The sequence below is a fragment of the Crinia signifera genome, chromosome 9, assembly GCF_055691185.1.
Source record: "Crinia signifera chromosome 9, ASM5569118v1, whole genome shotgun sequence".
Taxonomy (NCBI): domain Eukaryota; kingdom Metazoa; phylum Chordata; class Amphibia; order Anura; family Myobatrachidae; genus Crinia; species Crinia signifera.
The window spans coordinates 147,294,134-147,310,804 of record NC_139225.1 but is presented as its reverse complement, the minus strand read 5'-3'; the positions used below and the strand labels follow the sequence as shown (position 1 = coordinate 147,310,804).

At 49.1% G+C, this 16,671-nt stretch overlaps 2 protein-coding genes across 2 annotated transcripts in view; one reads left to right on the top strand and one right to left on the bottom strand.

The window, feature by feature from the left end:
• The window catches only part of NOTCH4 (notch receptor 4), a 78,031-nt gene that overhangs the window by 22,994 nt on the left and 38,366 nt on the right, over window positions 1–16,671 (top strand). The window contains exons 7-12 of the mRNA XM_083160147.1: window positions 1,101–1,256; window positions 1,402–1,587; window positions 1,847–1,960; window positions 8,746–8,979; window positions 9,128–9,238; window positions 10,991–11,183. Coding sequence (XP_083016273.1) covers window positions 1,101–1,256; window positions 1,402–1,587; window positions 1,847–1,960; window positions 8,746–8,979; window positions 9,128–9,238; window positions 10,991–11,183 — 994 coding nt within the window. The remainder of the gene's footprint in view (window positions 1–1,100; window positions 1,257–1,401; window positions 1,588–1,846; window positions 1,961–8,745; window positions 8,980–9,127; window positions 9,239–10,990; window positions 11,184–16,671) is intronic.
• Window positions 11,856–16,645, bottom strand: LOC146036467 (uncharacterized). The gene is made up of 3 exons (XM_083160462.1): window positions 15,910–16,645; window positions 14,695–15,057; window positions 11,856–11,864 (listed from the first exon to the last, which is right to left on the bottom strand). The coding sequence occupies exons 1-3, from the start codon at window positions 16,324–16,326 to the stop codon at window positions 11,856–11,858; spliced, it is 789 nt and encodes a 262-aa protein (XP_083016588.1). The 5' UTR covers window positions 16,327–16,645.

The following is a 16,671-nucleotide window of genomic DNA, read 5'->3' as shown; positions in this document are numbered from 1 at the left end:
CAGATTCTATCATTTCTCTACTGCATCCTAGAAAGTGATAGACATAATCTGGTTGGTTGCTATTGACAACATCACCTCTTTTCATTTTTAGATGCTTAAAGTAAATTTAGCAGAAATTGCAGGGACTTACCCGGGAAAATGGATCAAGCAGGGACATTCCCGGGTTGGCCCCTTTCACGTTACCCTTGTCCCTGCATTTTCTGGTGAGAGGGGGGCAGCGGCGTCCAGGCAGCGGGGTTCAGACTGCGGGGATCCGGCTAGCGGCGGCTGGGCACTTGTAGCGCTATTTGCCGGGCAGCGGGGCGGGAAGCGCTGCTGAATTTGAAAACATTTTGAAAAGACTGGCCGGACGCTCTCAGCCAATCAGCATCCGGCCAGTCTTTTCAATATGTTTTCAAATGCAGCAGCGCTCGCCATCCCGCTGCCCGGCATATAGCGCTACAAGTGCCGCTGCCCGGGTTCCTGCAGTCTGGACCCCTCCACCCGCTGCCTGGACCCCTCTGCCCGGGTAAGTACCTTTCACACCAGCCAGTAACTCTGGAGCAACCCTGCTGGCTAGCAGGTTTTAAATCCCGGCAAATTTTCCAAGGAATTTGGCCCGGGAACCTGGTACACCATCGATGGAGGGAAACCATCTGGTTCTACCCCATCGATGGCAAAAGTATTCAACATCGGCCATGAACCATCGATGGTCGATGGCCATCCCTACCCCAAAGTGCAGTTTATGTAATACAGTACGTCACACATATGCAGGCCCAATCATCACAGTAAGTCACTTACCAATTTCTCTCTGGAGTGATGATTGAGCATTAAGTCACACACACACACACACGTGCATGCACACACACACACACACACATATCACACCTGACCTGGGAGGAAATTCTGCTGCTACTGGGTATCTGCAGTAACTCCATCCCGCCCTTTATACTGCATGTAGAGGCTGTTGGCCAGGCTGTGGGGAAGGGGTGTTTCCGGACAACTGGAACACCCCACCCCCTTTCACACCCCCCCCCCCCCCCATTTTCCTATGCTCTATAATAGATAATAACTTCCATGCCAGAATTATTATTAAATTACAGAATTCCTCCTGCACCCAGGTCTTTTATGCCATATGGAGGATGGTTGCCTAAAAAATCAGTGTCACCCAGATGCCACGTGTGACACTGACCCTCCATCTCACAGGATCTTCTGCCGCTGCCAACCTGGCTACACTGGGCCCACTTGCTATGAGGACCTGGATGAGTGTCTACTAGGTGAGGAACCTTGTATATATAATCACCCTGTTATACGTTACACGTCCCCTCTGGCCAGCATCTTCCATGTGGCCTCGTCCATCTTCCTCCATTCTCTTTCTCACCACTGCATCCATATCGCCTCCTCTCGTCTCCCGTTCCCCAGGCCCATCTCCCTGTGAGCATGGCGGAGAGTGTGTGAACACCAAGGGCTCTTTCCTGTGCAGCTGCCCCCTTGGTTATACGGGCACCCGCTGTGAATTAGAGCAGAACGAGTGCCAGTCCAATCCGTGCCTCAATGGAGCGGTCTGCCTGGACCTCCTGGCTAGCTTCCGGTGTATGTGCACCCACGGTAAGAAGGGTCAGGGCTAGTCTATATAAAGGAGATGACTTAATCCTCTAAAGAGGACACATGGAGACGTTGCCTCTGTAGCAACCAATCAGATTGATCATTTGTCAACTGTCATTTATTAAATGATATAAAACGGAAGCTGATTGGCTACTAGGTGCAACTTCTACACCTGTCCTCTTTAGATGATTGGGAACATCTCCCCCTCAGTATGAAATGAATAATATTTCATGTATTTAATATCTTATCTTCCCCTCTTCAGGGTACGAGGGGGAACTTTGTGAACGGGAGGTAAATGAGTGTTTAAGCTCTCCCTGCCAAAATGGAGGGAACTGCACAGATCTGATAAATGGCTTCAACTGCTCCTGTCCTCCAGGTGAGAAACATGTCCGTGACCTTTGCACCCACTCATGTAAATCAGGGGAACATAAGATAGTCCTGCTATAATGGATAAATCATGTTGGTAAAGGAGAATGAGGGGGGTGGGGCTGTAGACATAACACAGGGTAATTCGGGTCCCCCTCCCGGCCTCCCAGAAAGATGGGCAACACTCCCGGTTTCTGAGGGACCCCCGCTCCCCCCCCCCCCCTGTACCCGGCTATCTCACCCCTGACCACGGCGTTTAAATACCCGGATTGGCCGATCTCCGATGAGGGGGCGGAGCTAAAACGGCAGAATCGCGTCATTTTAGCCCTGTCCCCCTCGGCAGCAATCGGCAAATCGGGTCATTTTCCATCAGGGGGAGGGGCTTAATGATGTCAGGCACAAGCCCCACCCCCTGAACGCCTGCTGAAAGTCTCCTTTCCAGAGAGGAGATTTAAAAAGTCGGCAACCCTGACATAACATAATGAGTCAGATGTACTCAGCTTGAAAAGTGCTAAAGTGGAGAGTGATAAACCACCAGCCAATCAGACCCTAACTGTCATGTTAACAAATGTTTGAAAAATGACAGTTATGAGGCAATTGGCTGGTGGTTTATCATTCTCCACTTTATCACTTTTCAGGGGTTAGTACATCTCGACCAGGAAGGGGCTGGGATTTCAGATGTCAAACGCTGGGCGGTGGCAGGGGGCCGGATCCCACTCACGTGCTTTGGCTCCGCCTCAACGCCACTCAGCGTCTGACCTCAGAAAGGAAGTCCCGGCCGGCTCTGCCCAGTGACGTGAACTAGGTGGTTACCTCAGCACTGTCAGCAGCGCAATTTGAAAAAGCAGCACATATCCGAGGAACAAAGATGAGTGTTGCTGGGGTGCCCTGTGTAAAAACCTGTGCTGGGGGGGAGGAAGGAAAGGCTGCAAACTCTATTAGGGGGGCAAGGGGTGGTGGGGGTGGTAGTAGCTGCTGTGTTCAGGGGAGAGGGGGATAGAAGCTGCTGTCTGGTTACGGGATGGTGGGGGTGGGGGTAGTAGAAGTTGTTATCTGGGTACAGGGGAAAGATGATGGACAGGGCCGGTGCTAGGGTGTCTGGCGCCCCCTTGCAAACTGAAATTTTGCGCCTTCCCTTCCATAGCCCATAAAGGGACAGCTTGTGCTACAAAAAAGGTACCTCTTCCCCGTTTGCTGGAAGAGGGCAAGCGTAGCGTTGTGAAGTAGCGGCAGGGGTCAGCACAGCAGCAGAATTTAAATTTTGTTTTAAATAACACTGGCCGGCCCTCTGATTGACTGAGAGAGCTCAACCAATCAGAGGCCACTCAGTGTTTTAAATTGGTTTTGCAAGCTTTGCTGCCGCCACTGACCCCCACCGCCCACTAGCGCTACAATACTCCACCCTATTAAATCCAGAGTGGCCCATGTCCCGAGCACTGACTGATTAGCCCCAATGCACATGGTGCCATGACTACCCTGATTGCTTAGAACCCCAGGCACATGGTACTTTAGCCACACTGACTGCACTTGGTGCCATGATCCATACCTGGCACAGGTGGCACTTCAAGATGACATATCTTAGCAGCATCCTATTACAGACAGACAGAGATACTATAGATGTAGGCAGAGAGAGAGTGAGGCAGGCAGGCAGAGATTGAGAGAGGCAGGCAGGCAGAGATAGATTATAGAGAGAGAGCAAGGCAGGGACAGATAGATTATATATAGAGAGAGAGAGGCAGATATAGATGAGAGAGAGATAGACACAGAGAGAGAGGCAGACACAGAGAGAGAGGCAGGCAGGCAGATAAAGCTATAGAAAGAGAGAGATAGACACAGAGAGAGAGAGAGAGGCAGGCAGGCAGGCAGATAAAGCTATAGAAAGAGAGAGAGACAGAGAGAGAGAGACAGAGAGAGAGAGAGAGAGAGAGAGAGAGAGAGAGAGAGAGAAAGAGAGAGAGAGACAGACAGACATAAGAACAAACTCACTCAGCCATGCAGACAGCAGCTCCTCCTCTGCAGGGTCCCGGCCAATCTCTCCGACTCTCACGAGTCTCACCACTAAAAAAGTGCACGGGCAGAGCTCCACAGTGGGATCCCATGGGGGCATCTAGTGGCTCCTGACAGTACTGCAGTTAAGCAGTAATCAGGAGCTATCCTCTGCAGATCACATTCCTCTGCCCGAGTCCCGACAGTCCGACACTCGTGCAGGACATCGGAGGCACGGGTGAGTGCATCAAGTTACCGGCGATTCTGTCTGACATCCCGCCGTGTGACAGGCAGCGGCAGCTGGCAGGGTGCATAGCAGGGAGAGCACCTCTACTGGTCGGCGCCTACCTGCTTTGTATCCCTTGCTGAGCGGGTTCCGCCGGCCCTGATGATGGAGGAGAACTGGTATCTGTGCCTAGGGAGAGAGAGGAGCTGCAATGTATTTTTTTTTATGGATTATAGCATGTTAATTTTAGCTCATACTGTGTGGCATAATGTGAATTTTGTCTCAATCTGGGTGGCATAATGTGCATTTTGTCTCAATCTGTGTGCCATAACAAGAATTTTGGCTCAATCCGGGTGGCATGACGTGTATTTTGCACAGGGCCGGTGCAAGGCACCGGAGCGCCCCAGGCAAGTCGGGTCGGGGCGTCCCGGTGCCGGGGGGGGGGGGGGGGGGGGCGGGCGGCATCCCTGCCAGGGGTGTCCCTGCAGTGCAGGAGCGGTCAGGGGTGTCCGTGCGGCAGTGGTACCTGCGGTCAGGGGTGTCCATGCGGCAGTGGTACCTGCGGCGCCGTCATGTGTATAAAGCTGGCTGCGGCCGGCGGGGTCCCTGCAGTGAATAGAAAATAACTAGCGCTATGTGCGCGGCGGCGCAGGAAGCGCTAGTTATTTTCTATTCACTGCAGGTACCCCGCCGGCCGCAGCCAGCTTTATACACATGACGGCGCCGCAGGTACCACTGCCGCACGGACACCCCTGACCGCAGGTACCACTGCCGCACGGACACCCCTGACCGCAGGTACCACTGGCGCACGGACACCCCTGACCGCTCCAGCAAGTTTTTGTCCACAGCTCGCTGGGGGTGAGGGGCGAACTGCCGCCCTCTAGGTGCCGGCGCCCTAGGCAAATGCCTAGAGCTGCCTAGTGGTGGCGCCGGCCCTGATTTTGCATCAATCCATGTTAATTTTGTCTTTTTTCGTGAGGCGTAATGTGGTTTTAGATTATTCTGTGTGGCATAATGTGAATTTTGACTCCTTCCGTGTGAATTTTGGCACATTTCGTGTGGCATAAGGACAAGTATAAGGGGGTTCACTATTGTCTTGCGTAATGTGCATGAGGTACACTACCCTAAAGGACCCCCCATTTCAGTGACCACACCCCATCCCTCAAATATTTACTGGAAGTGTTAAGCTGAATGTTTAGGATATCTCAGTTGTTTCCTGGCAGCCTGATGAGGGGAATGACCTGACTCAAGCTGGCAGTGTCTCAACTGACTTCCCGTGTGGCAAGTTCAAAGGGATGGAGAACCTTGCACAACACGGAAATCACTGAGTCAGGTGCATCCCCCCTCCTTTGCCTATGTCATAGGTGGCCGTATAGGCTTGAATGGCCTTTTGCTGCTCCTCCATCCTCTGGAGCATATAGAGGGTTGAGTTCCACCACGTCACCACCTCTTGCTTCAGCTGATGATGGGGCAGGCTCAAGAGGTTTACTGGTGCTGCAGTCTTCGGCACGCAGTCGCTGAATGGCGAAAGTGGCCATCAATTTTTTAGAACACCGAAAGCGTCTCCTGCATGAACCTGTTGTTTTTTAAGAAGTTCTGCACCACCAAATTTATTGTGTGAGCAAAACATGGGACGTGCTGGATGTCACCCATGCTTAATGCCTTCACAATATTCATGGCGTTGTCTGATATAACAAATCCCAGGGAGAGTCTAAGTGGGGTAAGCCATTGGGCGATGATTTCATTCAGATTCTCTAAGAGGTTCTCGGCATTGTGCCTCTTAGTGAAACTGGTGATACATAGTGTAGCCTGCCTTGGAACGAGCTTGGGGCTTCCAAGATGCTGCTACTGGTGCTGCTGCTACTGGTGCTGCTGCTGTTGATGCTGTGGAGGTGATCCATCTACACAGTGGGCTGTTACAGTCATATAGTCTTTAATCTGCCCTGTTCCACTTGTCCACATGTTCGTGGTTAAGTGGACAGTGGGTACAACCGCATTCTTTAGGACACTGAGGACACTTTTTCGGACGTCTCTGTACATCCTGGGTATCACCTGTCTAGTGAAGTATCTAGACGGGATTTGGTACCGGGGACACAATACCTCCTTCAATCGTCTGAATCCCACTCCACTAATGGCGGATACCGGACACACGTCTAACACCAACATAGCTGTCAAGGCCGCAGTTATCCGCTTTGCCATAGGATGACAGCTGTCGTACTTCATATTCATCGCAACGGACTGTTGGACGGTCAATTGCTTAGTGAAAGTAGTAGTGGTGTATCGACTTCTTCCCCTCTGGGATGATGAAAGAGTCCCAGCAGCAGCAGTAGGCGTAGCACTGTTAGATCCTCTGGAGGAATCCCGGGAAGGAGAGGAGGAGTCAGTCATGCCGGTGACATGGCCTGCAGGACTACTTCCAATCCGGATGGAGGAAATTGGAGGGAGTTGCTGGTGTGGTTCACTAAAACAGTGAATTATGAATGCTCTTCAGGTGACGGTATAAGGTCATAAGTCCCTAGGTGGCCAACATCCTTACCCCTGCTTATTGCAGCTTTACATAAGCTACATATGGCAATACAATCGTCTGGATTTGGATAAAAATAATTCCACAACGGAAGAGGTGGATTTGTTGGTCTTCTGCCCAGGCATGACGATGGGCTTTTTCATCCCATGGACAACAATTGTCTCTCCCCCTGGTGCCTGATTTAAACAAACCACGTCAGTGACGTCACCATCAGAATCCTCATCAACTTCCTCCTCAGCGCCGGCTACATCAATATCCTTCTCCTGGTGTACTTCAACAGTGACACCTTCAATCTCAATATCAGGAACTGCACTGTAGGTGATCCTACAGCAAATGCATAGGGCGTGCTGCAATTAGTGGAAGGAGCCACCTCTTCCCGTGCGTGATGGGAAGGTCAGGCATCACAACCACCCACACCCTTGGACTTTCCTTGGGGATTTGTAACACCATGTCTTTAGAAGGCACAGTTGTTTGCTGTGTTTTTGATGACAGATGGGGAGGGGGAAGCTGATACATTACTCATGAACATAGGCCTGTACCACTGGACTTAACGGCAATACCACTGGACTGTCATCGGACTGATATGGCTGTCAGCTGTACTACTGGAATTAACGGCAGTACTACTGAACTTTATGGCAGTACCACTGGACACATGACTTAATGCACGGCAGTACCACTGGACACAGAACTTAACTGCAGTACCACTGGACACAGGACTTAATGCACGGCAGTACCACTGGAAACATGACTTAATGCATGGCAGTACCACTGGACACATGATTTAATGCATGGCAGTACCACTGGACACATGATTTAATGCACGGCAGTACCACTGGACACATGACTTAATGCACGGCAGTACCACTGGACACATGACTTAATGCACGGCAGTACCACTGGACACATGACTTAATGCACGGTAGTACCACTGGACACAGAACTTAACGGCAGTACCAATGGGCACAGGACTTAATGGCAGTACCACTGGACTTTATGGAAGTATCAATGGACACATGACAATGCACTGTAGTACCACTGAACACAGGACTTAATCCATAGCAGTACCACTGGACACAGGACTTAATGCACGGTAGTACCACTGGACACAGGACTTAATGCATGGCAGTACCACTGGACACAGGACTTAATGCACGGTAGTACCACTGGACACAGGACTTAATGCACGGTAGTACCACTGGACACAGGACTTAATGCACGGTAGTACCACTGGACACAGGACTTAATGCACGGTAGTACCACTGGACACAGGACTTAATGCACGGCAAGACCACTGGACACAGGACAGGACTTATGCTGCAGCTGTACAGGAGAGGAGACACCACCACCACTGCGAGCAGGACGCAGCCACCCCGCACCAGCTTCCGAGGAGCCCACAGCACACACACACCCTCCCTCAACCCTCTCCAGCGCTGGAGTGAAGATGGCGGCAGGACATGGGGACTATATAAAGTCTGGATCTCGCGAGAATCCGAGGGCGGGATGATGGCGCTTGCCTCATTCTGATCTCCGGATTCCGGCAGGTAGACCCGAGCAGCGCTCGGATCAGGGCTCTGGTTGCTGCCTTCCGGAGCTGTCCAGATTCATAGAATTGGGATGTGCTCATCTCTAATAATCATCTAGTGGCAGCCAGCACACAAAACACTTGAATTCCCTCCATAGATGTGAGGAGCAGCGTTAGATAATTGAATTGTGGCGACAGGTCATTTATTTACGACATTATGGGGTTTATTTACTAAGATGGGAGTTCTTCTGAAGATGGGATGTTGCTGTGGGCAACCAATCAGAATCTACTTCTAATTTATTTAGCACCTTCTAAAAGATAAGAGATAGAATCTGATTGGTTGCCCATAGCAACATCCCATGTGAACTAGAACTCCCATCTTAGTAAATAAACTCTGTGAGTCTTCTCCGTCTTTCTTATTATAGATTCTATAATTTCCTGTTCCCAGCTATCTCCCATGACCCTTGACCTTACCACCCATTGTATACTTGACATTACTCTAGAACACCATCCTCATTTCCTCTTCCTGTTCCTCAGGTTTCCAGGGCTCTCATTGTGAAACAGATGTGGACGAGTGTTCCAGCTCTCCCTGCCGGCATGGCCGCTGCGTAGACCATTCAAGCTTCTTCACGTGTGAATGTTCAGCTGGATTCACTGGTCCATGGTGTGAGCAAGATATTGATGAATGTGAGAGTCAGCCATGTCAAAATGGCGCCCGATGTCAGGATGTACAAAATGGCTTCCGGTGTTTATGTGAGCCAGGAACCACAGGTAAGGCAGCACAGTCTTCTGCCGCTAGCTCTGCTTCCGTCCACCTTCTCTTCAAGCTTTAGGGGTTTATTCATGAAGCATTGAGCAGGTGGAAGTTGCCCATGGCAACCAATCAGGTGCTACATATAATTTCATCTCCTTTCCACAGGTCCCACATGTGACGCATACGTGAATGAATGTGACAGTAACCCATGTGTACGGGGACAGTGCACCGATCTTGTTAACGCTTTCCACTGTCAATGTGATCCTGGCTTCTCAGGTAACAGGCCCTTTACATATATAGAGAAGAGGGTGGGTGGGGCACAAAGTGTCCCGTGAGGGCTCCTATAAATGGGTAGCCTTGCTAGAGCTGCGGTTTCGTAGGTTAGGGAGTCAAGCCCAAACAAAAAAATGTGGAAAGAAGATGGTGTGAAACCGAGCTTATACCTACTGACATGCAGCAGGTCAAGGTAAAAAATACATTTATTAAAAATACACTTTAAAATCCGTTCCTATAAACGCTTCCTGGTATTGTCCCAATAGATAGTTGCCGATGGTGGTAGGACAGTTGGGAGTGATGTTATCCTCCAATCTACGGAGCACCAGATGGTGAGGGCTCGACCTGGTTTGTTGATGTAGTGTCCTGGTTAAGTACGGCTGCTGGGATCTGCTGTGGAAGCTGGTCCGGTCACAGTGGGAAGACTGAGTCTGGGTTCCAATAGTGGGTGTCTAGGCTCCACCACATCAACGCGTTTCGCTCTTAGGGCTTTTTCAAGGTGTGTCTTGTTACCATGTCTTGTTACCATGGCTACAGGTGCTACTATGTATTGTCTGATGTTCACAGCATGTCTTGTTACAATGGCTACAGATGCCACTAAGTATTGTCTGGTGTTCACGGTATGTCTTGTTACCATGGCTACAGGTGCTACTAAGTATTGTGTGATGTGCATGACAGGTCTTGTTATGATGATGCTTATTTTGTTAAAATCTGTAACGATTTCACTAATTTCTTCCTGTTATAACTTAATAAAAGAGAGAACAAAAAACCCAAAAGGTGCCAGTACTGCATACCTTTAAGTACCCCTACTACTATGTACCAATGTACCCCTACTACGTACTGCTGACTACTCACACTGCATGTCGCTGAGCACCCCTGATAAGCAAACACATAGGGGTTTTCAGGTTGCCCAAAAATCTCCCTCCTCAGTTATTATATGACAATATACAATTAGTTGAGCTGCCACCAGATCATGCAGTGTAATAAGTGTATCTGAGACCTCAATCAGTGCACCGGACCAGAGAGCAGCTACCAGGAAGAAGAGACAGGAGCCAGTGCAGTTCCAACTCTTTGTTTTTTTCCTGACCACTTATTTCTATTATTTAAATACTCAATACAGCCTATGCTATATAGACCATCTATAATGTTAGATATTGATACTTTATTCCATACTGTGTCCAGTGTATACAAAGACTAATGAGTACATTGTTTCCAGATTCTGCTCTAGGTAACCATTCTCTCCCCCTCTCCTCCATCCCTTCCTTAATCCCCCCCCCCCCCCCCCCACACACACACATCCTCTCTCTCTCTCTCTCTCTCTCTCTCTCTCTCTCTCTTCCCCCTTCCTATTTCTCTCCATTAAACTCTCTCTCTCACTCCCTCTCCCTCTCACTTACACCCCCTATTTCTTCTAACTCTCTTCCCTATCTCTCCCTTACTGGCATCCTTCCTCTTTCTCCCTCACCATCTCTCTCTCTCTCCACTTTTCCCCTTCTCTCTTCCTTTCTCCTCACTCCCCCTTCTCTCTTTTCCATTCTCCCTACCTATCCCCTCTCTCTCCCTCTCCCCTTCTCTCTCCCTCACTCTCTCCCCCCCTGCCCCTCCATCTCTCTCCCTCACTCTCTCCCCCCCTGCCCCTCCATCTCTCTCCCCCTTCTCTCTAACTCCCCCCTCTCCTCTCATTCTCTGTCTTTCTATCCCTCTTTAACCCCCCCCCCTCACCTCTCTGACCCCCCTCCCCCCTCTCTCTCTCAGGCCGTCTCTGTGAAGCAGACATAGATGAGTGCAGCAGTGACCCGTGTCAGAATTGGGGGATTTGCCACAACACCGATGGCAGTTTCCTGTGTGACTGCCCACCAGGGACGGAGCCACCCACCTGCGCCCTGCAGAACAGCAGCTGCACCAACATGACCTGTGTACACGGCACCTGTCAGACACAGCACAACAGGTAGGCTCCTGCCTGTCCCTGTGACATTGGTGGCTTCTGGCCATTGTAACCTGAGCGCAGGAAGATGTATCTCACGCAGCAGCTGCTTCTGTCTGTACATCACTATTGTGTATATAAGACAGGACACAGACCTTATGGCCCAGGAACAATCCGATGGAACGCCGACATCTCGTGGCAATTACCAATAATTAATTTCACCATTTTGGGGTAAATTTACTAAAATGAGAGTCCGATTGAAGATGTTGCCCATAGCAACCAATCATATCTTTTATCTTCTAGAAGGTGCTAAGTAAATAAAAAGTAGAATCTGATTGGTTGCTATGGGCACATAGTTTTTATAGCACATACAGGGCCTTATTTTAGTTCACTTTTTCTGACAAAATCCTTCTTAGATGGGCAAAACCATTTGCACTGCAGGTGGGGCAGATGTTACTTGTGCAGAGAGAATTAGATTTGGGTGGGGTTTTACTTCAAAGTGAGATCTATATTGCAGTGTAAAAATAAAGCAGCCAGTATTTTCCCTTCACAGAAACAAAATAACTCACCCAAATCTAATTCTCTCTGCACATTTTACATCTGCCCCCTGCAGTGCACATGGTTTTGTCCATCTAAGAAGGATTTTGTCAGAAAGAATGAACCAAAATAAGGCCCACAGTACAGATAGAGCCAAGCTCATCTTGACTAATGTGGGGTACACACCAGGACGACCACCGTCGTTCACGACCGATAGACGACCATGGAACGATTTCCCTTGGACTTCCCGGGAGCTCCCAGGCAGTCCCCAGCAAACGATTAGCAAAAATTGTGTTTTTTTGCGGAACGATCTAGATCCGATCCCGATGCGCCCGCGATGGTCGTTAAGACGGTCGGATCGCTGGTTTTTGTTTTTTTTGCAAGAACACATGCGACCGTCGTCAGATGGGCCTTTGAAATTTGAATGAAGGGGCTGGACTAGCAGAGGGGGAGGACTAGCAGAGGGGGATAGGAATAGCAGCAGCCATTTTAAACCAGTGTATTTCTGCTTTGTTACTAGTGAGGCTTGGTTTATACCTGCTGAACGCTGGACATAGCTATTTACACATTACTTTGTTTTGCCTGCCATTACAAAGTGTCTTTTAACCCTGCACTATGGAGAATGCAGTGATGGGTAGTCACCAGCAACAGTACCTGCTCTATTATGCAGTTTTGAAGCTCAGGCGTCAGAGAGCCCAGCGCAGGAGAGAAAGATCATGCTGGACAAAGCAGTGGCTACTTCAGCGTCAGACTCGTTCGCACATGCCACTGCTCAGGGACATCAGGGAGAATAACCCAGACGATTTCCGTAACTTCTTGAGGATGGATGATGCCACATTCCAGGAATTGCTGCGTCTGGTGACTCCCCACATCGAGAAGCAGGATACCAAGTATCGCATGGCTATCCCTGCTGAGGAACGGCTGGTGGTGACCCTGAGGTTTCTGGCGACAGGACGGTCTCTTGCTGACCTAAAGTTTGGATCCCTCATCTCCCCGCAAGCTTTGGGCCTCATCATCCCGGAGACCTGCAAAGCCATTGTGAAGGTGCTGCAGTACCAGTATTGCAAGGTAAGGATGAAATATACACTGTACACTTTATTGTGCAAACAAAATATTTTTATTTATAATTTAGGCCTAGGACAGAAACAGGTTTTTTAGGCCTTTCATGGTTAAAACATGTAAAATAGTAAATAGATTGTGTCAACAAAAATATATTATAATACCATATATAAAAGATATTGTACAAAAACACACACTATATATAAAGATTTAAGTATGTATGACCCAGTTTAAACTTTCCCAATAAGTACGGGCTACTGTGTGGCAGAGGATGTCTGCCGCAGATAAGTAAAGGCTGCGGCCCACATGGCGCATGGCGCAGATGCAATGGTCCCGGCCCCATTGATGTGCGCCATACGCCATGTGAGCAGTGGCCATCACATACCTGCAGCTGAGACCATGTCTGCCGCACAGTACCCCATACTATTGGTAAAGACAAAAGGGCAATAAATGGAGTTTGCTATCCAGATTGAGGAGAATCCTGTTCTCCCTCTGGTAATGCAGGTACAGGTAGCAGCATATAAAAAAACAAAAAACACACTCTGGTAACTTCTGGAACAGGCACTTACAACAGTAGGGATAAGGTACTGTGTGGCAGAGGATGTCTGCTGCAGATATGTAAAGGCTGCGGCCCACATGGCGCATGGCGCAGATGCAATGGCCCCCGCCCCATTGATGTGCGCCATACACCATGTGAGCAGTGGCCATCACATACCTGCAGCTGAGACCATGTCTTCGGCACAGTACCCCATACTATTGGCAAAGAAAAAAGGGCAATAAATGGAGTTTGCTATCCAGATTGAGGAGAATCCTGTTCTCCCTCTGGTAATGCAGGTACAGGTAGCAGCATATATGTAGAAAACCAAGACAAAAGACACTCTGGTAACTTCTGGAACATGCCCTTACAACAGTAGGGATAAGGTACTGTGCGGCAGAGGATGTCTGCTGCAGATATGTAAAGGCTGCGGCCCACATGGCGCATGGCGCAGATGCAATGGCCCCCGCCCCATTGATGTGCGCCATACACCATGTGAGCAGTGGCCATCACATACCTGCAGCTGAGACCATGTCTTCGGCACAGTACCCCATACTATTGGCAAAGAAAAAAGGGCAATAAATGGAGTTTGCTATCCAGATTGAGGAGAATCCTGTTCTCCCTCTGGTAATGCAGGTACAGGTAGCAGCATATATGTAGAAAACCAAGACAAAAGACACTCTGGTAACTTCTGGAACATGCCCTTACAACAGTAGGGATAAGGTACTGTGCGGCAGAGGATGTCTGCTGCAGATATGTAAAGGCTGCGGCCCACATGGCGCATGGCGCAGATGCAATGGCCCCCGCCCCATTGATGTGCGCCATACGCCATGTGAGCAGTGGCCATCACATACCTGCAGCCGAGACCATGTCTGCCGCACAGTACCCCATACTATTGGCAAAGAAAAAAGGGCAATAAATGGAGTTTGCTATCCAGATTGAGGAGAATCCTGTTCTCCCTCTGGTAATGCAGGTACAGGTAGCAGCATATAAATAAACAAAAATACACACTGTGGCCCTTGTGTGGCAGAGGATGTCTGCTGCAGATATGTAAAGGCTGCGGCCCACATGGCGCATGGCGCAGATGCAATGGTCCCGGCCCCATTGATGTGCGCCATACGCCATGTGAGCAGTGGCCATCACATACCTGCAGCTGAGACCATGTCGATGGTAAATGATAAAGTAGCCTATTTTTTAAGACAGATCCTCAAAAACAGGACACTCTGGATCTTCTATCAGTAAAGAACTGTAGAATTGACGGTACTGGGGGGGTTGAGAAGGCTGTGTAGGTGTTGACTGGGTATGTGTTGGAATTGTGCTCGACTGGCCTGCTACGGTGGCAGGCGGAGTAGGCACTGGTGATTCTAATGACAGTGGTGTGTCTGGTGCACTACCAATGCCAACTATTTTAGTGCCACTGTTGAGATACCCTAAACTGCCATTATACACCAACTCCATGCATAACTTTTCAAAAGTAAGTTGCTGGTCAGGAGCCATGTTGCGAACACACTCTGCCACATAAGTGAAGTAGTTGTCATGTTTGTCCGGGTTTCTTTGCAGGACTTGATGTGCCCGCATCATAAATTCTTCATGTGCCGCTGCTTCTCCTTTTTTTCCTTTGCCACGCATTTTTTTGGCACGGGGGAGTGGTGGAGTGGGTTCCAGGGTGGGTGGCGGAGTGCGTGCCGGAGTAGGAACTTCGTTAGATGTGCATGCATTCTCAGATAGGACAGATAGGTCTGGGGTTGCAGGTGGGTAGTCACCAAGCTGTAAAAAAATTGAACATGTTTACTAATCAATTCTATTTACTTCTAATTTCAGTTCCCTACCAGCGTGAATGAATGGAAAGTCATCGCAGAGGAGTTTGAACAGCGATGGAACTTCCCAAATTGCGGTGGAGCCATTGATGGCAAACATGTCCGCATAGCCCAGCCTATCAATAGTGGTTCCTACTATTTTAATTACAAGGGCTATTTTAGCATTGTACTAATGGCTGTGGTGAATGCCAACTATGAGTTTATCTTCCTGGATGTAGGAAGGAATGGCCGTGCATCGGATGGTGGCACTTTCAAGGACACAAAGTTCTACGAAAGGCTCATAGCGAACACCCTTCACTTGCCGTCTGTCCAGGAAACTAAACAGGGGCTTAACTTTGTTTTTGTGGCTGACGAGGCTTTTGGCCTGCACGAGCATGTCATGAAGCCATATGCGCAAAGGGGCCTGAACCATGACAAAAGGATCTTTAACTACAGGCTATCCAGGGCACGGCGTGTTGTGGAAAATGCTTTTGGCATCCTGGCAAGCCGGTTTCGCATTTTTCACACTGCCATTAACCTGAGGGTGGACAAAATTGACTGGGTTGTCACGGCGTGCTGTGTCCTGCACAATTTGCTCCGCAGAAAAGCCACACAGCAAAGGGCTACAGGCACAGCACTCCAAGAAGACCAAGAACTGCCAGAGGAGGTAGTGCAGATATCCTCCTTGCAAACCCCAACACAACGCTACACAGGGAGTGCACGAGCCAAACAGGTGAGGGAAGAGTACATGGCCTACTTTAATGGGGAGGGCGCTGTGGATTGGCAGGAGGAATCAATTAGATAGCCAAAAAAATAGACTCACCGATGCAGACTGCGAATTCTCCTCCTCCTCCTGCGCCGCGACTTCTTGGTTTTCCTGTTCGACCATAAGGACTACTCCTGTCCTCATCGACTCCTGGCTGAGGGTGAATGTCAACCGGTCATAGTACCAGAGCGATGTTTGATACATCTCGTCGACTCCAGCACCAGACTTCTTTGCAGCCTCCATCTTCTTGTGTTCCTTTAAGAACACCGTGCGCATATTCTGGATGCGTTTCCTCACCCATTCAACATTGGCCTCTGGGTGAAATGGAAGACTGTAGCGTGCCAACTCCTCCAAGGCTTGGTTTCTTTTAATTTTGTTTGAATACTCCTTGGATTTGGTTCTCCACAGGCATTCGTGTGTACGATATTTTTCAATAAACCCTTCCAAAAACTCTTGTTCCTTTGCGTTGGACATTGGGACTGTAAAAAGATAAAACCATTTTAGTTGTTATAGTTATACCCATGTTTTGTTTCATATTTAAATTTTTATAGTTATAGTTACCAGTTTACCTAGTTCTTATGTTTTAAGTATTTAAAATGTTAATAAACTTTTATGAAAACCACTATACATTTTATTGTGCAGATTGCTATTCACACACACAGGTGAATGGGGCCTAGCAGAGAGGAGTGCATGGAATACTGCAATGGTGGACAATGGTTTATGTATATATATCTATATATACACAAACACACACACACAGGTGAATGGGGCCTAGCAGAGAGGAGTGCTTGGAATACTGCAATGGTGGACAATGGTTTA